Source organism: Rhinopithecus bieti, unplaced genomic scaffold (genome assembly GCF_001698545.2).
Source record: "Rhinopithecus bieti isolate Rb0 unplaced genomic scaffold, ASM169854v2 scaffold_79532, whole genome shotgun sequence".
NCBI lineage: Eukaryota > Metazoa > Chordata > Mammalia > Primates > Cercopithecidae > Rhinopithecus > Rhinopithecus bieti.
Window position 1 is genome coordinate 700,028 of NW_016830370.1, and position 21,247 is coordinate 721,274.

The 21,247-nt window shown below is 50.5% G+C and overlaps 1 protein-coding gene across 2 annotated transcripts in view; it reads right to left on the reverse strand.

The window, feature by feature from the left end:
- Positions 1-916: 916 nt before the first annotated feature.
- The window catches only part of PCGF3 (polycomb group ring finger 3), a 65,589-nt gene continuing 45,258 nt past the window's right edge, over positions 917-21,247 (reverse strand). The window contains exons 9-11 of one of the 2 annotated variants that reach the window (XM_017865421.1): positions 9,984-10,121; positions 6,288-6,368; positions 917-5,009 (exon numbers count right to left, since the gene is read on the reverse strand). In XM_017865421.1, coding sequence (XP_017720910.1) covers positions 4,962-5,009; positions 6,288-6,368; positions 9,984-10,121 — 267 coding nt within the window. In that variant the 3' untranslated portion in view covers positions 917-4,961. The remainder of the gene's footprint in view (positions 5,010-6,287; positions 6,369-9,983; positions 10,122-21,247) is intronic. The other variant, XM_017865420.1, reaches the window with a different exon arrangement.

The window sequence follows — 21,247 nt, forward strand, 5'->3', positions numbered from 1 at the left end:
TGTTCCAGTGATTCTCCTGCCTCAGCCTCCTGAGTAGCTAGGGACTACAGGCTCCTGCCACCACGCCCGACTAATTTTTATTTTTAGTAGAGACGAGGTTTCACCATGTCAGCCAGGCTGGTTTCGAACTGCTGACCTCAGGTGATCAGACTGCCTTGGCCTCCCACAGTGCTGGGATTACAGGTGTGAGCCACTACGCCCAGCCTAAGTCAGTTAAGTCAGACTGAACCTATTTTTAAAGTTTACTGCTTTAGGTTGTGAGAATGTAATTTTGGCCATATTCTCCTTTCCTTCCATTTCTAGTTTTCTGAGTTTCAAAATTGTTGTATATTTCTTAACTTTTAAAAACTGAAGTTTTGGCCATAGTGCTTTCTTTGGGGAGGGGCGGCAAATTGTCGTAGGGAGACGGAACATTCATTTGTCAGTTGACACACCTATGGGAATCAGTAAGTTCTTTTTTAGCTGTATTTTCCTTGGCATAATCAGCTCCAAACTGCAGCAACCTCTTTCTGCAAGGAGACAAACTGAATGAGCTTTACAAAGTTTCTGGCCCAAACTCTGGTAGCAAATGCCGGACCAATTTAAATGAGGGTTGGCAACCAGGGTGACAATTTACAAATGCCGCCCGGAGCAAATTGAGACATTGGTTAAACTGGGAGTGGGGAGGGCTGGGGTGAGGAAGGGAACCATGGGCTGATGTGTGCTTTTTGTGTGGACATATGTGCACATATGTGCAGGCATGTGGTCTGAGCGCACACATATGTAGCATGCATGCGTGTGTGGCCAGTGTGTCTGCGGCCAGGCTGCCTGAGTGGTCCATCCAATACCCACGGCATTGTTCATCCCATGGGCAAGTCATCTCTCATGCTCGTACAAATGATTTATGTAATACATTTCCAGCCAGAAACACTTTCACTTAAGCTTTTCTTTTGCTTTTATTACAAGCATATAATATTAATTGGCAAAACACTGAATACAAGCTTCACTATCATAAAATCAAAACATTTAAGCAATATTCCAAAAAAGATTTGACAAAACTAGCCACCAAGAGTACAAAATTACACACCAACACAAAGCATAAAAAATGTAAACTTTCAAATTAAACAGTCAAAAACGTATCTGCGTGATCACCTACACACCTCGACTGCCTTCGTCTGCCGCATGCTGCTGGTAAAGGCTGGGTGGCTGCACCGTCGTCCCCTAACCCAACATTGCTTTCGTCTGGGAAAATGCGTCTGATAGCCAATTAAGCCATGGGAGTGGACATTTAGACGGAGGCTACGCACATCTCAGGGGACGGTCAAACTGCAGTTCGTTCCTCAGACGCACTATTGGGTGCGAAGGACACCTGGAGGGTGAGGGAGACCTCGGCGCGTTCCTGCGGGGCCTTGGCCACGTGGCCATCGCCCGCACCCTGTCCCCTGCCTGGCAGGAGACACAATATTTGTACAGATTATGGTATCATTTGAATGATTTTCTAATCTACTTATCTCAATTTATTTAAATGTCAAGGCAGAGAAAGATATTGATCATGTTAAGGTCACGTGATGTGGTGGCGCAGTAATGACTTCCTGAGGAAACAGAGAATTGGATGTTTTGTGATTTAGTTATGTGCACTAAACTTATTTTCCATGTTTTGAGAGCACATTAAACATTCACGTACAATGTGGGAACAGGCTGGCTCATACCCAGAACGTCCAACCCAATGCCACCCTTTGAATCACTGTGAATGCTGTTCTGTTGCCGTTCAGAGAAAACAAGCAAGGCTGTAAAGCCCGGGGGTGCAGGCAGCTGCAGTGTTTAGGCCAGGGCAGCTCTGCTCTTGTGGTCTGAGGCCACGTGGCCCCGCCTCGGGGCGGCCTGGCCACAAGCACGTGGGGTCCAAGGCACCAGGACCCAGGCAGGACCGAGGTGGCCCCACAGTGTGGCCCGAGGCATCACTGGCTGACAGGCACTCACACACAACCCCACTAACAGCATTCTCACAATAATAACAATGAAAAAGGAAAAACCAAAAGCTGAATGTATATATTCTGGAATTCCATCTATGTTCCCTTTCAATTTAGCAGAATAAATGCTACATTACATTTTAAACAGATGTCTAATAAATGTGTGTTGGAACCTATTGCACAAAAGCATAAAAAATGCTCTTCATCCACATAAAACAAAAATATACAAATTAAAAGCTACTCAAAGTAAAAAGAAGCTTGCAAAACATCTCACAATTTCATTTTATATGCCTGTAAATAAAGCTGGACCACTGAAACCAAACAATTGGATGGGAAAATATGATAGAAGGCTTAAAATAGAATAAATAATTTTATAAAGTTAAGTTTTCTTTTTTAACCCCCCAAATCTTAAATTCAATATTATATATTCTATTTGAATTTTCTATTTCCATGAAAACTGCATTGGTGAGACCGTATTCCGGGTAATTAGCCCCACTGCTGTTGAAAACGACGCATAAGGTGATTTAACAGCATTTGTTTTACCAGCATAAATAGTTGTGAAAACTTCTTCACAGTAACTCCATCTGTTTAAAAAAAAAAACAACAAAACTTAATAGAATCTAATCATTAACCGATCCTGGCTTTCATGCTGGAAAAAATGAAATTCAGCCTTTTTCTGTGAAATGAGAGCTTGACAGAAAGGAAAGAAGGCCGCCCAGAGGCTCCACGGACGGCGGGGCCATTGCACTCCAGCCTCCAACGACTAAGGCTGCAAGGTCAGACGAGAGGCAGAGGCCTCAGGGCCGAGTCCTGTAGTGAAGACTGTCTGCACGATGAACTCCTAGAAAAATAGGGACTTCTGCTGCTGAGGTTTTGTCAGGTTAATGCGGTTACAAAAGCAGGGTCACCACCGGCTGGAGACATCAACACGGGCTCCACTCACCCGTCTCTCTGTGTATTTAAATATATCAGCTTAGCACCATAGCAAAGTCAAGTGATTTCAAAGATAGCTACAAAGTTACAAATATATATTATGACATTATTACAATGATATTCAGTTTAATCTGAACTGTGATTTAATTTTATTTTAATTTGGAGGCTTGTAACTGTTTAATCCTTTCTTATTCCGCCACACAGGAAAATGCCTAAGTTCTAATGTTACACTTAAAACTGCACTGTGATAACACACGGTTGTACAGAATGCTTCAGCAGTATGTATATTTTGAGGTAGACAGGTAATATTTATTCATACACAGCTACTCATAGACCCTTATACAGTGACTCTAGAAAATGATTTGGATGAACAGCAAGCTTAGGTAACTGAGTAACTCAAACCATCCTGGGAGTTGATGGGCTTAAAGAAAGAGGTGAATTTTGACCAATTCCTAACAAAGAACTTGCTTTTGTTTTAAAAGGCCTTACACTGACAATCACTCAGATGGAATTAATATGCATGTTTTCCTCATCCCTAAGATGAGGTCCCTTGAGCTGCTTTAGCTAAAGGAAGCAGAAGAAAACAGCGAAATTCAAGAAAAAAATGTCCAAAGTGGATGGCTTCTTGGAAAGCCTAAGTGGTGGCCAGGGACCACCTGGGCTCCCAGGGAGCGGAGGGAGGAGGGATTCAGTTCCACAGGAAATAAATGGGAACAGCCTGGCGGAGAAGACAATGACAACTGCAGGACAACACCTCAGTCGCTCCAGAAAACAGCCCTTGCTCCTCCTTCTGGCCTTTCCACACTTCCAAGTTACTGTTTTAAAGGAAAAAAAAAATGTGTGTGTGCTGGCAGTTTATTCTCTAATGTGACAAAAACATGACCATCCAGGAGAAGAGGGGCTGACACTGCAACCATATGAGGCTGAAACACAGCTTCAGCTGAAATGCAGCGTCTGCAGAGCAGGGGTCACCTTCCCTCCGAGCCCTTCAGCTGCTTACCCTGTCCCTGCAGCTCAGAAAAATGCCCTTCCAGTAATGGGCTGAGGAGCACATGAGCTCCTCCAACCGGCAAAGGGGAAGGGGAGGCCTTGGACAGAGGGGGCAGTGAGTGCATCTGGGCATGAGCCCGAAGCAATCACCAGCAAATCCTCCCCACGGACGCCAGGAGAGCTCTGATCCCAACCACCACCACCTCTCCCTTCAGCAAAAAACAGGGAAAGAAAACGTAGGGAACCAAATGGCGGCACTCAACAATTTGTGCCGTTTTTAATACAAGTGATATTTTAAAATAAGAATTGTTCTGCAAACCAGCACTGAGCTGGTCACATGGCCTCTGGTCTACCTGCTGAGCGTGTCAGAAACCGCAATGTGGAGTCTGGGGCCCCGTTTTCAGGGCTGGGTGTGTCGGCCCCAGGCAAGTGACAGTTCCGAGTGAGTCCAAGTGCCGACTTCACACAATGAAAGGCGAACCAGTCAGGGAGCTGCTGTTGTGTTTCATAAGGTGGGAAATTAAATACAATGGTTAAATCATAATGTTAATGGAAACCTCTTTTGATTTGCTTTTAAATTAATTTTTCATATAACTTCTAAATCTTCAAGAAGCTAAAGGCAACATAAATATTGTCATTCACCATGAAGACATTTTTTCAATAACTTAGGAAGGATTCAATAGAAGTCCAACTATTATTTGAGGCTTACCATGAAACCTAATTCATAAACTAAACTGAAGTGAATTCAGATTTTCAAGACCTGGAAAGCAAGCAGAGGGAGCTCGTGTCAGAAGGTGACTCAGAACCGTGTTGCCTGCGAGATCACTCTCGCCTACGAGGCTGAAGCACAGGGTAGGGGGTTGGGGAGAGGACGATCGGCTCTGGGAGACTGTGAAGTGTTTTCATCCTCTGTAAACGTGGTGCTGGTAGTGTCTTGTTGAGTGTGAATTCTCTCTCATACAAAAGTTATAAATATTCTCTATTCAGAAGTCTGGTCCACATGACACCCAAAGGCAACGTTCTTAAGCGCGGTGGCCAGGAGCACCCAGGGGTGCAAGGGCCCAGTCTGCGGGCGCTGTGCGGCGCCATTCACAGCAAGTCCATCTTGGGTCTGTAGTGCAGCAGGAGCGGCGCCTTCTGGAAGACACAAGAACACAGCGCCTGCTTAGCAGGGGTGGAGGCGAGGAGACAGACCTACTTCATCGGGAAGGGTGCTGAGGAATCGCATCCCGTGAGACACAGTCCACACGGGGGGCTACATAGAGACCCTTCTGTTCTGAGCAATGTCGAGATGCCAGTGGGGGAGACAGGCTGGGAAGACATGCGCCCTCTCCCCTGGCCCCAGGTGACCCAGTGACCACTGTGCACATCGTGGTGGCCACCTTTACCTGATTTGGCCCTGGCCACCACTCCCCTGCCCCCTTCTCTCTCAAACCCTCTGGTCCAGCCCCAGGCCAGCCTTGGCTCCTTACCCCCTCTCCCCAGGCAGCAGCACCAGCTGAGGTGGGAGAATTCCACCATTGGTTTCCTGCTTCAGAGGGGCCCAAAGGCCCCACGGGACCCTCTGCTCATGGCACTCACGGCCTCGGCAGTTTCCCACTGGGGCCTGTGCCCCTCAGAGCTCAGCTGGTGCCTTCCAAGCTGGCTCTGGGGTTGATGATTTCAGAAAGACCAGAACTGTGTTTCATAACCATCTCTGTAGCTGAGTCATCACTTTTTTTTTTTGATACGGAGTCTCGATCTGTCGCCCAGGCTGGAGTGCAGTGGCATGATCTCAGCTCACTGCAAGGTGTGCAAGCTCCGCCTATCAGGTTCATACCATTCTCCTGCCTCAGCCTCCTGAGTAGTTGGGACTACAGGCGCCCGCCACCATGCCCAGCTAATTTTTTGTATTTTTAGTAGAGATGGGATTTCACTGTGTTAGCCAGGATGGTCTCAGTCTCCTGACCTTGTGATCTGCCCACCTTGGCCTCCCAAAGTGCTGGGATTACAGGCGTGAGCCACTGTGCCTGGCCAGAGTCATCACTTTTAAGCTTTTGGATAACAGATGCCGGGCCAGGCGCGGTGACTCACGCCTGTAATCCCAGCACTTTGGGAGGCTGAGGCAGGCGGATCACGAGGTCAGGAGATCGAGACCATGGTGAAACCCCATCTCTACTAAAAAATATACAAAATTAGCCAGATACAGTGGCAGGCACCTGTAGTCCCAGCTACTGGGGAGGCTGAGGCAGGAGAATGGTGTGAACCCGAGAGGTGGAGCCTGCAGTGAACCGAGATCGTGCCACAGCACTCCAGCCTGGGCGACAGAGCAAGGCTCTGTCTCAAAAAAAAAAAAAAAAAAAAAAAAAAAGAGAGATGCACAGCAAAGTCACTGCCATTCAGAGCAGACTTTGAAAATCAAATCACGTGTCTCACCTTGAATCTCCACCTGGTGACAACAACGAACTTGAGCGTGTGGTCCTTGCCCAGAATCTCCTCGTTGCATAAAATGTCCAGCTGGGGGAGAAGCAGGTTTGATTAGCAGCGGGGAGGTGCTCAATCCATGCTGACATGGCCACCTCGATGCTGGTGTGAAATCTGTAGCCCTTCCCCAATCATGCAAGAATGTGCCTAGAGCCGGGGGTGGTGGTTCACATATTCCTCCATCCCTACCTCACAGCCTAGACACGGGGTGTGGTTCACGGATTCCTCCATCCCTACCTCACAGCCTAGAGACAGGGTGTGGTTCATGTATTCCTCTGTCCCTACCTCACAGCTAAACGGAAATCCAGTGCAACATATAAGCTATGACAGGGCAGGCCTGTGCCAGTTAGGGGGATGACATTTCTGCAGGGGGTGCAGGTGCAGGCACTAGCTCCTTGCAGTCGTGGGCTCCCATTCCGCCCCTACCTGGCCTGCAGCTGCCCTGTACCCTTTTTCTCTTGACGCCCAGGCCCCATCACACCCTGTCTACCACACCTGCTGTACTGAGAAATGGGAAGAGGTGGTTTGCAGCCCCATGAGCAGCCTGGACAGCTCTGGAATCAGGCACCCTGGTTCCCCAGGTGGCACAGGCACCTCAGAGGCCCACAGGGCTGATGTGTTTCCCTCCCCATACCACCCAGGCCCGGTCCACACCAGCCCCCTCCCACGGCTGCAGCCTCCAGGGGCACCTCTCCCCACAGGCCTTACCTTGGGTCCAGGCTGTCCCTCCCTCTCACCACAGTGCAAAAAGGCACTGGGCTCCCCAGTCTTTTAAAAAAATTAAACAGACTTTTTAAACAACAATTTAAGGTTCACAGCAAAATTGAGAGGAAGGTACAGGGAGTTCCCGTCCCCCCGGCCACCCCCCAACCAACACCCTGCATGGCGGCACATTAGTCACCACCCAGGAACCTGCACTGACATCACCTCCAGAGTCCAGAGCTGATGTCAGGTTGCCCTGGTGGCAAAGCCACAGGTGGACAAACAGCAGCATCGCTGCCCAGGAGCCCTGTGCCCGCCCGCTCCTACCACCCTCCCCAAGCCCCTGCAGCCTCCAGATGGTTCTGCCTTTTCCAGTGCGCCATGCTGCAGAGCTGGAGTTGCACAGCCTGCAGCCTTTTCAGAGGGGCTTCTCTACTTAGTAAGACACTTGATTTTTCTCCCCCGTGCCTGCACCTGGCCTGACTGCTCGTTTCTTTTCAGTGGTGGATAATATTCCAGTATGGATGCACAACAGTTTATTTACCCACTCATCTACTGAAGGCCATCTTGGTCGCTTCCAAGTTTTGGTAATTATGAAGAAAGCTGCTATCAACATCCGGGTGCAGTTTTTTGTGTGGGCAGGAGATTTCGTTTAAACAACAGTGGGCATGGCTGCTGGATGGTTTGCCAAGAGTGTGTTTTGTGTTGTCAGCAGCTGCCAAGCTGTTCTCCATAGGGGTTGTAGGTTCTGCTTCCCACAGGAATGAACCTGCGTTCCCCGTATCTCTGGAGTGTGTTGTCAGTGCTTGGGATTATGGCAGTTCTACGAGCTGCGCGTGGTGCCACGTGGTTTTATTTGCATTTCCCTGATGATGTAGACAGTTCTTCAGATTCCTTCCTGGGGAAGACGTGAAGCAGACCCATCTGTCTGAGTGGCTGGGTTGGGGGGCTGAGAGGCACGGTCACTGCAGCAACAGCGAAAACCTCACACTCTTCCCTGGAGGAACCAGCCCTGCGCCGGGAAATGGCCGACCTCTTCCCCACCCTCTGCAGCCCCACTGCCCCCGTGGCTTCCCGCTCCACCTCCACATGAAAATCCAAGGACTTCCTCGGCCTGCTCTGTCCCCAGCTACCATCCATCTTTTCTGTTTCGCTACACAGAAAAGCAAACAAAACAATAGAAACTTAGCAAAAAGACTTTCCCCATTTCCTCCTCTCCCTTCCCCCAATGTCCTGACTTTTCTCCATGGGCTCCAGGTAGCCTGTGCTCACTGAGTCTCCCCAACCCCAGTGTGCTGTCTGTATCCCCAGCCAACCTGTGGGACACTCAAGGCTGGCACTGGCCCCCCACGATCTGACACAGCCTCTGCTCTGTGTCACCACAGCAGCTACGCCTGTTCCGAGACGCCACCCCACCCCCCGCCAACCAAGCAGCCACAGGCCTGCAGTCATTCCTGACCCCTTCCTTTTCTCTGCATTGCCACCCAAATACATCAGCAACTTATTGTGGCTTTCTCTGAATTAGTCTCCCACGGCTACCGGGGAAATTAGCACAATGACGGTGGTGGCTTCAAACAATAGAAATGTACTCAGTTCCAGAGTCCGTAAGAGTCACGCTCCCTCTGCAGGCTCCCAGGGAGAAGCACAGTCCATTCCGTGTTGCTGCCACAGCACGCCACACACTGGGGTGATTTATGAAGAACCCAGTTCTTCATAACCCAGAACTTCGGCACAGTTCTGGGAGCTGCGGCATTCAAGGTCACCACGTTGCCACCTGTGAAGGCCTTCTGCTGCGTCCGCACGTTGGGGAAGAGGAGGGAGAACCCATGCTGGCCAGTCCTTTCACAGCAGCATCGATCCGTGCATGGGGCAGGCCCCTCGGCCTGAGTGCCTCCCCCAAGCCCTAACTCCCAGCACTGCCCCACTGGGGATGGAATTTCCAACATATGAATCTGGGGGATGCCTTCGGACCACAGCAGGGGAGCCTGCCCTGGCTTCCAGCTGCTGGTGGCCCAGGCGCTCCCTGGCTCGCCTCAAGGTTGCCTCCCTCCAGCCTCCAATCCGTCCTCCGCTCTGTCCTCACCAGGGCCTCCTGCCCCATCTTGAGTCTTCCTCTGCCTCACTTGTCATGGGATTTAGGCTCCACCCAGACATTCCAGGATTATTTAATCTCAAAATCCTTCACTCAATTATATCTACAAAGATCTTTTTCCAAATAAGGCTCTGGGGGTGAGGACATGGCTTATCTTCTGGGGCCACTGCTGAGCCCACCGTTGCTCCAGAGAGCATCTCAAGTCTGTCCACTTCTCCACCCTGACTGCCCCCACCACAGTCCTCCTCTTCTGCGACTCCTGGTGCTGGCCTCTCCTGTGTCTGTTTCTGCACAGCCTGAGACACCTCAGACCCATGCTCCTGCCCACAGCTGCCAGTGCCTTCTCTCTCCACGCAGAGCTGGACCCTGCTGGCGCCTGCATCTCCGTGGTGTCACCGCCTTGGGGGCTCACAGGGACCCACATTGGCATGTTCGTGATGCACCCGCTGCCAAGGCCACCTCACGCCAGTATTCCTTCATCTCCTTACGCACCACAGCCTGGAAGGGTCCTCCCTCTCTCCATCCGCCCATGTCTCCCCTTGTGAAATTAAAGCACAGAATTTCTCGTTGCGAGGAAAACCTTTACCCTATTTTAAAACAATCTCATCATCCCCGCCCTAGTTCTCTCTTCCACTCACAGTGGCATTCCACGTTCCCTGTCTCTGGGCATCCTACAACCCTCAGGGCCATCTCCTATCCCGCTCCCTGGTGGAGCAGGGAAAACTGATTTTTTTCTGGTTAAAATCTCCAAAGTTGTTAAAAACAAAATGAAACTAAGCAAAGAATCTTAGATGTGTCACTTTTACAAATAAGAGAGGATTTGTTATGGTTTCTACTTAGGGATCAACTGTTACCTCATTAAAGGACGAAAGGTTGAGTTTTTTGGCGATGAACTTCTTTAGATGCAAGACAGTTGCCTGGGCGGAGCAGCGGATCCACTTCCGCTTCAGTCCCCGCAGTTTGCTGCTGTTACACTCCAGGCAGATGCTCACCTGCAGGAAAGGACGCTGGTGAGAACACAGCAGAAGGGCTCCCCCGGACGGTTCTGTAGGCTTCCTTAGACATATTTCACTAATTCCTCAATCTAGGACTGCTGACCTTTTTGAGATCAGACATCTGCTTTGACTTCAACAGTGCAGAAAAATAATCTTACATACCTTATCTGAAAACCTGTTTATCATCTGCTTGCCATTTTGTGAACTATAACCTCACCCCGTTAATTCTGTGTGTTATTAACATAATATTTGATAGTTAATTCCAGAGTTATTTATCCATCGCAGGCACTGAGTTTTTGGTCTCCAGCTAAGTCTGTCCAGACAAACACGGGGCAAAGAGGAGTGGGTGGCTCTGTGTCTGCGAATGCACTCAGGGAGACAGCAGCGACTGCAGGAAGACAGTAGGGAGAAGGCTTGAGCAGAGCCTCGGGCAGAAGGTCACAGCTGCCGTCCAGGTGACCAGCAGCTTGGCAGGAGACCCGCAGGATAAAAAGTGACTGAAAGGGATTGTGGAGTCCCAGCAGCCACAGGCTCCCAGTGGGTGCAAAAAGGAATCTGCCCAGGACGAGGCTCAGGACGAGTCTTCACCTGAGGGCCTGGCTGCTCAGTCCCCAAGATATGCCTGACAAGGAAGGGCGACGCTCACAGCAAACTCTTCTAGAGGTGAAGCCGCAGCAAACGGCACAGTTAGGCCCTAAAAATGCAGTGGAAGGATGATCAGGGGGTTAACTGAAATATGTATGTCTAAAATTACAAAAGATACAAAAGGGAGGACACCAGGGGTACAGACAGGCAGGTGTGGAAGGTAATCAGACACAATTTCTAAAAATAAAAACACTGACAGAAACTAACATCTCAGTGGATGGCTGAACCACAGATTCATCTCAGCTGAGGACAGATTAATGTCCTAAAAAAAAAATCACTGGAGGAAGTTACCCATAAGGAGTAGAGACAAACACACCAATTAAAACAATAAAAGGAAGGCTAAGAGAAAGGGGGGAAGATGGGAGCCCCAGAGGAAAGAACAGAAAGGAAAGGAAGTGTTAAGAAACAGTGACTAAGGATTTCCTACAACAGTGAAGGGCAGATCCTCAGATTCAGGAAGCAAAATAATCCAAAATAAAAGAAATAAAAAGAAATAACACACCCCAACATGGTGCAGTTGACTGAGCACAGCCCATGACCACAGGCCCCAGCAAGAGCCACTAAGGAGAGAAGTGGATTCCATGCAAAGAGCAAGACAGAGATCCTTGCTCCAGGGTGAGGATGGAGTGAGGGGCTGCCTGCAAGCATCAAGGGAGAGGGGCAGCCCGGGGAGAAAGACCCGGAGTCCGGAGGGAGAAGAACACAGGAGAGGAGCCGCACGGGGAGAAAGACCCGGAGTCTGGAGGCAGAGGAACTTGGGAGAGGAAGAACTCGGGAAAGGGGCAGCGAGGGGAGAGAGACCTGGAGTTTGGCGGAAGAAGTGAGAAGCGGGAGAAATGGCGTGCCCAGTGAGAGCGGCGGTAGGGGTGCTTGTGCGGGGAGGAGCACAGACAGTAACTTGGGACTTTTTTTTTTTTTTTTTATTTAGACGGAGTCTCCCTCTGTCGCCAGGCTGGAGTGCAGTGACTCGATCTCAGCTCACTGCAACCTCTGCCTCCTGGGTTCAAGCGATTCTCCTGCCTCAGCCTCCCATAGCTGGGACTACAGGTGCCCGCCACCACGCCCGGCTAATTTTTTGTATTTTAGTAGAGACGGGGTTTCACCATGTTGGCCAGGATGGTCTTGATCTCCTGACCTCGTGATCTGCCCGCCTCGGCCTCCCAAAGTGCTGGGATTACAGACGTGAGCCACTGCGCCCAGCCCACTTTGGACTTTTAAAAATGTAAATAGTTTATAAACATTTTGTAACCACTAGTAAAACAGAAGTAGAGCTTATACTTTGCAAACTAGGGTAAGAAAGAAAGAGATTAAAGTTAGTAATTCACTTGACAACAGGGAGGAAGAAAGCATAGGAAAAAAATGACGAAAAGAGCAAAATAAAAAAATAAAGCAGGAACCAACTCAGATCCTCCACGGAAAATCGTGGAATGTGTAAGGTAACGTGCCAGCTAAAAAAGTTTCTGATTTTTAAAAAAACCTAACTCTACATTGTAAACAGTGTCACATTTAAGACACTTTAAGAACAGAAATATCACAGAAGTATTAACCAACAGAAAGCTGGCATAGCTAGATTAGTATTAGTCAAGCAGACTTTAAGAAACAGAGGTTAATGAGGAAGAAGCCCCCTAAAGACAAGAAACATTTCTATACGGGAACATAGCTGGTGACAAAAGCGCGCCAACAGAATGGTCATGGTGGGCTTCACATCTCTGTAAGCAGCAGACGTGCCCTTCCCTCAATAGGAGCTGCCGTCTCAGGCTCAGGGAACAGGTGCACCAGGCACACACGCACAAGTCTGAGGCAGCAGGGTCCGCAGTGTGTGGGGCCCGCAGGGCAGCAGGAAGGGGCTGCACCGATGAATGCAGGCCTGCATGCACCTGAGGGAAAACGCAGACACATATGGGTAGGGGCGGGGGCGGGGTCAGAGGTGGGAGGGGGATTGTGGAAGGAAAACAAGAAAATGTTTACATTTGCTCAGATTTGCATACATACAGGAGGTAATCAAACAGTGGTTCTCTATAGGTCACTACAGACAGTGACAGAGATGAGAACAAAATTAAACCTTTTCTATAATATTAATCTTAGGACTAAACCAATGTATTACCTATTTAAATATACTTTAAGTTGCACACTTCTAATTTTTAGGCTTTATTATGGCACAGTTTACACCCCTCTTTTATGTATATAATGCAATAATTTTCCGTAAATTCACAGACTTTCTCGATGATGGCCATGGCAGTCTGGGATGGTTTCCATCACCTCAGAACCCCCGTTAGGCCCCTCTGCAGTTTGACCCTGCTGGGGGAGTGGGGTGGGGAGTGAGTGTTTAATGGGGGCAGAGCTTCAGTTTGGGAAGATAAAAAGGCTCTGGAGATGATGGTGGTGGTGGCTGTACAACATTGGGTTTGTACCCAAGGCCACTGAACCATACACCTGAAAATGGTTAAAATGGCATATTTTATGTGCATTTAACAAAATTTAGAAAAGCTGGTAAAAAAAAAAAAAAGTGAAAATTTAAAATTATTTTAATAAGAACCAAATTATGCAGCTGGAAAGTAAAGGAATGTTCAACTCTAGAGTTTAGAAAACAGCCAGGTGCAGTGGCTCACACCTGTAATCCCAGCACCTTGGGAGGCTGAGGCGGCTGGATCATTTGAGGTCAGGAGTTCAAGACCAGCCACGCCAACATAGTGAAATCCCGTCCGTAATAAAAATACAAAAATTAGGGCCGGGCGCGGTGGCTCAAGCCTGTAATCCCAGCACTTTGGGAGGCCGAGACAGGCGGATCACAAGTTCAGGAGATCGAGACCATCCTGGCGAACACGGTGAAACCCTGTCTCTACTAAAAAAACACAACAAAAAAGTAGCTGGGCGAGGTGGTGGGCGCCTGTAGTCCGCAGCTCTCGGGAGGCTGAGGCAGAGAATGGCTAAACCCCGGGAGGCGAAGCTTGCAGTGAGCTGAGATCCGGCACTGCACTCCAGCCCGGGCACAGAGCAAGACTACCGTCTCCAAAAAAAAAAAAAAAAAAAAAAAAAAAAATTAATTAGCCGGGCATGGTGGCGTGTGCCTGTAATCCCAGCTACTCAGAAGGCGGAGGTGGGAGACTCACTTGAACCAGGGAGGCAGAGGTTGCAGTGAGCCGAGATTGCGCCCCCACACTCCATCCTGGAATACAGAGTAAGACTTCGTCTCAAAAAAAACCCCCAAAAAACAAAAAAAAACAAAGGCTGGGTGTGGTGGCTCATGCCTGTAATCCCAGCATTTTGAGAGGCCAAGGCAGGTGGATCACCTGAGGTTGGGAGTTCAAGACCAGCCTGATCAACATGGAGAAACCCTGTCTCTACTAAAAATACAAAAAATTAGCCAGATGTGGTGGCGTGCGCCTGTAATCTCAGCTACTCTGGAAGACTGAGACAAGAGAATAGCTTGAACCCGGCAGGCGGAGGTTGCGGTGAGCCGAGATCGTGCCTTGCACTCCAGCCTGGGCAACAAGAGTGAAACTCCATCTGAAAAAAAAAAAAAAAAAAAGAAAGAAAAAAAAAGGACAATTCTAAAGAAGAAAAATGAGGTGGACCTACTCTCCCAGAAGACCACAGCTTAATGGTAAAATAAATCATTGCAATTCAGTTAAGTTCCTTGTTGTTTTGGCACAACGGGAGACAAGAGACAGCGGAACAGAGCAGAGAGCCCCGGGGGACCTGACAGTATGGAAACCTGGCAAAGTTGAACCCACCTCATCCATTCTACACACAAGGTCAACTGCAGGGGCTTACAACCCAACTGGAAAAAGCAAACCTTTCAAATATGTTACAAGACAATGTAGAAGAATGTATTTATGACCTTAGAATGGGGAAACATTTTTAAGATACAAAAGAAAATACCGAGAAATTTAATTATGTCAAATTTTAAAACTGTGGATGATGGTAGGTTGAAGAAAGCCAACAGCCACAGAAGGAAAGATGGTCCCTGCAGTGAGTGTGGGGGGGGAGGGAAGAGGCAGCCCTGCAGCTCACGTGAGGAAAAGTCAGGCTGCCCAGGACAGAGATGGGCAAAGAACAAGTAAGCAACTCACACGCAGAGGAGCCCAGAGACGTGCGATGAGCTGCTGGACACCCCACACACAGGAGACTGGAATCAGAAATAACACAGATACCGTGGAACACACCTGCCCAGGGGGACAGGTGCAATGTCTTAGAAGAGTGATGGGCCGGTCACCACCTAAAAGTCTCCAATATTAGAACAGATGGGAAATTAAGTGTAAAAACGTCACAGCGTACCAACACGTGCCACGCACACACTGTGCACACACCGCGCGCTCTGCGACACTACACGGCCCTGTGTGCACACGGCAGTCACCATCAAGCGGTTACGTTACACACCTCGAAATGCAACTTTGATTGTAAAGAGGGCACTACAGAAGGACCTGTCGTTTTCTATGCCTACCCATCGGCCTGCCCGGGAACACTGAGCTCCTTATCCACCTGGAAATGAAAAAGAGCCCAAGATCTGGCATCTGCATCTGGGTCACCAGCGAGTTCTACAGGCTCCCTCCCTTTTTTTGGGGGGGGAGGACAGTCTTGCTCTGTTGCCCAGACTGGAGTGCAGTGGCGCGATCTCGGCTCACTGCAAGCTCCGCTTCCCGGGTTTACACCATTCTCCTGCCTCAGCCTCACAAGTAGCTGGGACTACAGGCGCCCACCACCTCGCCCGGCTAATTTTTTTTTTTTGTATTTTTAGTGGAGACAGGGCTTCACCATGTTAGCCAGGATGGTCTCGACCTCCTGACCTCGTGATCTGCCTGCCTCGGCCTCCCAAAGTGCTGGGATTACAGACTTGAGCCACTGCGCCTGGCCACTCCCTCCCTTTTAAATATGCCCCAAACCCAGTGCTGCACATGCATCGCCACCTGCCTGGGCCTCCAGCTCCGACGCCTGCCTAGTCTCTGCATGGCCATCCTGGCCACGCAGGCCCCTTACTGCAGAGCAGCTGGCTTTATCTGGGAATAAAGTCACGCCAGGCTGCATCCCACAGTACACCCTGACCTCACATTCCATCTGCCTCATCTCCCTCCTCTGGGTGAACAGCAAGTTCTCACCATGGGCCCCCAAGGTCCCCAACCTCACCTCCAGCCTTAGCTCGTTCACTCTGCCCCGAACTCCCTGCCCATGGCACGTGGGGCAGCTTGGCACCAGTTCCCAGCTCACTACCCCCTGCCTCACCTCTGCAGTCCAGGAGAGGCTCTTTCCACCCTCTGCCCCTTCCACGTCCAGGGGGTCTGGCTTGGATGCATGGGCTCTCTGCTCCCCACCAGCCAACCCTCACCACGCCGGCTGTGAGGTCCCTGCAGGCAGAGCCCACTTCCAGCAGCCGTGCAGCAGAAGCAGGTGTCCAGCTCTCGGGTGTGAAGTCCCAGGAGCCCAAGGGTGCGGACAGGAGCCGGTGGGCCAGGAAGGCAGAACTCGGAGGAGTGAAAACCAACCACATTTCCAACTCCACACACAGGAGCCACTGGAGCCTCTAGAGAGCGGGAGAGGCCCCACACCAGGCCCCCCGGACTGTTCAGGGTATAGGAGCCATTTCCCGTTTCTGGTGCTGGGACACCATACCCACCACGTCACAGGCCCAGTAAGGGTTTCCAACTCCCTACGAGTGAAGACGAGCACAGACCACACCAGCTCTGCAGCCCCACTGGCGTCTGTGGGTGCCAGGACCACCAAAGACAGATGTGACTCCTCCCAGGACCCAGAAGGCCCCTGAAGTCCACTGGGCAGCTGCTCGCTCCAAGGGAAGCTGAATGTAGGGTTTGTAGGAGGTCAGAGTCTCACTCTTGTTGCCCAGGCTGGAGTGCAGTGCCTTGATCTCAGCTCACTGCAACCTCTGCCTCTCAGGTTCAAGCGATTCTACTGCCTCAGCCTCCCAAGTAGCTGGGAATACAGGCGCCCATCACCACACCCGGCTAATTTTCTGTATTTTAGTAGAGATGGGGTTTCACTTTGTTGCCCAGGCTGGTCTCAAACTCCTGAGCTTAGGCAACCTGCCTGCCTCAGCCTCCCAAAGTACTGGGATTACAGGCGTGAGCCACCACGCCCGGCTCAGTGTCTTTTTTTTTTTTTGAGATGGAGTCTTGCTCTGTCGCCCAGGCTGAAGTGCAGTGGCACAATCTCGGCTCACTGCAAGCTCCGCCTCCCGGGTTCACGCCATTTCCTGCCTCAGCCTCCGAGTACAGGTGCCCGCCACCACGCCCGGCTAATTTTTTGTATTTTTAGTAGAGACGGGGTTTCACCGTGTTAGCCAGGATGGTCTCGATCTCCTGACCTCATGATCCACCCACCTCGGCCTCCCAAAGTGCTGGACTACAGGCGTGAGCCACCGCGCCTCCCCAAGAGTCTTCTTAAACATTAAGTTCTAGGCTGGGTACGGTGGCTCACACCGGTGGTCCCTACTCGGGAGGCTGAGGTGGGAGAATCACTTGAGCCCAGGAGGTGGAGGCTGCAGGGAGCTGAGATTGTGCTACTATACTCCAGCCTAGTCAAGAAAGTGAGATCCTGTCTCAGAAAAATAAAAAAAACTTCAAAGTTCTGTTCTAATTTCCTCACCATTTGCTCTGGGGCTTCTCAGCTCTGGGAGAGAAGCTGCCCACGCCCTCTCCTGGGCCGCCTGGCAGCTCAGGTGTGTGAGCCATCAGGGCCCAGAGGGGCCTCCAGTGAGGGCTGGGATCTGTCTCCCAATATCCAGGTGACTGAGCTAATCACAAACACAAACCTTTGTGGTTCAACAGAGGACAAAGCCTACTGAAGTGAGAGAAAAGAGTTTCATCAGGGACATGTTCAGAAGAGCCCCAGAAAGACAAGCACCAGGAGGGGACTGGCAATCCAGAAGCTCTGAAAACGAAGATGGGCGGGGGCCGAGAGTCTGGATCAGAGGCCTGAAGGGGGTGGGAATCTCTGGGGTTGCGCTGATGGGGTCACAGCCACATGCTGGCCCCTCCTGTCTGCCCAGTCTCAGTCTGGTGGGAAGACCCCTGGGGGCCTGGAACCGGAGGAGGCTGCATGCACAGGGGTCGAAGTCCATATAGAGCCCCTGAACCCCCAAGACTGCATGCACCACACCCCACCCCCAAGTCCTGGTGGACACTCGGGACCCCAGCTCAGGGCAGCAGGCCCGCCCCCCACCTCACTCCTTATCCACAAACCCCACCCTTGGCTGCCCGGTCCCCGGAGGCCTCAGGATGCCCACGCAAAGCCAGGCTCTGGAAGCGGTGGCTGTGGGGGAAGGAGCAGAACAGCTGCAGGCCGTGCATCCATGAAACCCGCCAGCTGCTCCCAAAGAAGTCAGGCTCCAGAAACGAGAGTTCTGGAATTAAACAGACCGATGGCTTACGCTTGATGAGAGCGAAGAACAGCTGTGAAACAAATGAGTCACCTGAGGCTTCCGGCGGTGAAAGGAATGGGGTCACACAGAGAAGGTGGCAGATGCAGGGACTGCAGGAGGCAGAACTGAGAGGAGAAGAACGACCAGGGACCTCAGGAGGGAACAGCAAGGGCAGCGGAAGAGGCGGCTTCCACCCATTTCCGAACTCCCAAGGTCAAGTGTGGGAAGCGCCATTCACCTGCGCAGGGGGGAGCGTCTTCCAGGAGGATCCCCGTCCCCTCCCTTGTAAAACAGAAAGAACGGCCTCGTCCAGTATTTTGGTTTCGAAGACGTCGTGAGTCAAGAAACCCGACAGGCTTTTACGTTGCTCAGCGATGACTAAACTTGCCTCCCTCAGGAAGATTCGGAGGAGCCACCGGTCCCAGGAGGCCTGTGCCTTGAGGCTGAGTGCCCACCAGCAGTGGGTAGGGGTGAGGGGGGCTGCACCCGTTCGATGATGGAGAAGAGGTCGGCTGTGAAGCCAGCATGGCCGGCGGATGCCACTCTGAGCCTCGGCTGCTCCGAGTTGGCTGCTGAACAAACCTAGAGCTGGAGCCCAGCCAGGGGTCGGAGGGGCCAGAGCCTCCAGGCACAGGCACAGCATCCACACCCTCATGCCCTTCGGATAGGGCACAAGGCTGGGAGCAGAGACATGGGCCTGGGCCTGGGTGGCGGGTGCTTCCCTCATGTGTGTGTTTTTTTAATGCTTAGTATGAAAAGTACATAAATTTAATCAGGTCATCCAAATGACTGAGAAGGGTTTAAGAGTTAAGAGAAGAAACGACTGTCACTGGTGTGAGGTGGACAACATAGAGCCCGTGACTGGCAGGAGCTTAGGGGCCACTGCGCTGGGCTCGGAAGTGACATGAGGATGTGGTAAAGCACAAATCCAAACACAGCAGGAAGACACCAGAAACGCCCAGAAAACTCACGCAACCTCTGGTTAAGTCTAAATAACTATAATGTCGCATCAAAACTTCAGTAAGATAAAGAAGCGATTCCTAGAATAGTGTGAAATAAAATTTTAAAATTACCAAAAACAATCTGGAACAAACCCTCAGATGACTTCCAAGTTTTGGAAGACGGGGATCAGGAACTCATCACAAAGTTACAGACGCAGATAATCCCACAAACGGACACGGAATCCAAGTTTAAGAGCAGCCACAAGAAGGACAGAAAGAGAATGCAAAATTTCCAAACCATTAGAGCAGAGAAAGAAGACAATAAAACCGGATCCAGGCCCTCAAGGGTAGAGGGGAAGAAGATGTGTTTTCTCACAACAAAGACAACGGGTTAAACTCCCCTATCAAAGATAACCTGAGATGGGTGTAAAAAAGCAAAGCAAAAGCCTCTGTAACACACCTGAGACAAATGACAGGGAGGGTGGAAGCAGAGCCCAACAGTAACAGTAGCGATCTTAGTACAAGAGAAACGGGGGTTAGAGCAAAAACACACTGAACAGGAAAAAAAGAAAAAAAGAATCCACCCTAGCAAAAGGTGCAAGTCATCAAAACTATGTAAGAACCATCAGCCTGCACACCCAGCAGCATGGCTCCAAAGCATCACTGCGAGGTTACAGAGCAACAGAGAAAACAGGAATCTAAAGGGGCGTGTCAACAAGAAAAACCACCGAACTTGAATGTCGGAGTTAACAGTCTCCCAGGATGCCTGCTTGCTTCTCATTCATTCAACTTAACACCTCAAGGTACCTCACTAGTAGGAAATCATTTAATCTTCCTAAAAACCTCGAGGCAATCTCATCACCGCCTCACACCACAGACAGAGAAACGGAGGCAGAGGTAGGTCACTTGTGAAGGCCACGCCCTGGCTAAAGGCAGAGCAGGACGTGGACCACTGGCCCCCAGGGTCTGCCTGTTCACCCACCACACCAACCAGCAAACTCAGCCCAAGGAAAATCACCCCAGGTCCCCTGGAAAATCTGCACCCAAGTGAACAAGAAAGAAGATCTCAATCCCCCAAGGCGGAGGTCCGTGTAGACAACACTCCCTGACCACTCAGGAAGGAGACTAGAAAGGAGAGTGGATGGAACCCAAAAAGGCCATGTTACTCGAGTATTTCAGAACAAACTTCTCGATTAAAAAGGAACTCTGATGAAATTACAGCTTCTTCAGAAATGAATGCCAGTGAAAATATTACTCATAAAAGTCTGCAGGGAGAAGCCAGGAGCACACAGGAAACACACAGCCAGAAATGCACTTATAAAAAGACTGGGCAGGCATGGGGGCTCATGCCTGGAATCCTGGCACTTTGGGAGACTGAGGCAGGCGGACTGCTTGAGCCCAGGAGTTCAGACTGGCCTAGGCAACACAGCAAGACTCCATCGCTACAAAAAATTTAAAAAGTTAACCGGTGTGGTGTGCCAACAGTGTCTGCTACTCTGGAGGCTTGGGCAGGAGCCCAGGAGGCGGAGGGTGCAGGGAGCTGTGATTGTACCACTGCACTCCAGGCTGGATAAGAGAGCCCGATCCTGTCTCAAAGAACAACAAAAGACTTTTTTTTGAAATGGAGTCTCGCTCTGTCGCCCAGGCTGGAGTGCAGTGGGGCGATCACTGCTCACTGCAAGCTCCGCCTCCCGGGTTCACGTCATTCTCCTGCCTCAGCTTCCCGAATAGCTGGGACTACAGGCGTAAGCCACTGTGCCCGGCCATGTTTTTTGTATTTTTAGTAGAGACGGGATTTCATCATGTTAACCAGGATATCTTGATCTCCTAACCTCATGGTCTGCCTGCCTCAGCCTCCTAAAGTGCTGGGATTACAGGCGTGAGCCACCACGCCTGGCCAACAAAAGACTTTTAACTCAAGATATCAGAAAATAAAAAATGTTTTAAGAAAATTCAGCAAGGCTGGGCATGGGGGCTCACGCCTGTAATCCCAGCACTTTGGGAGGCCGAGGTGGGCGGATCACGAGGTCAGGAGTTCAAGACCAGCCTGGCCAACATGGTAAAACCCCATCTCTGCTAAAAATATAAAAATTAGCCGGGCGTGGCAGGGCGTGCCTGTAGTCCCAGCTACTTGGGAGGCTGAGGCAGGAGAATCGCTTGAACCC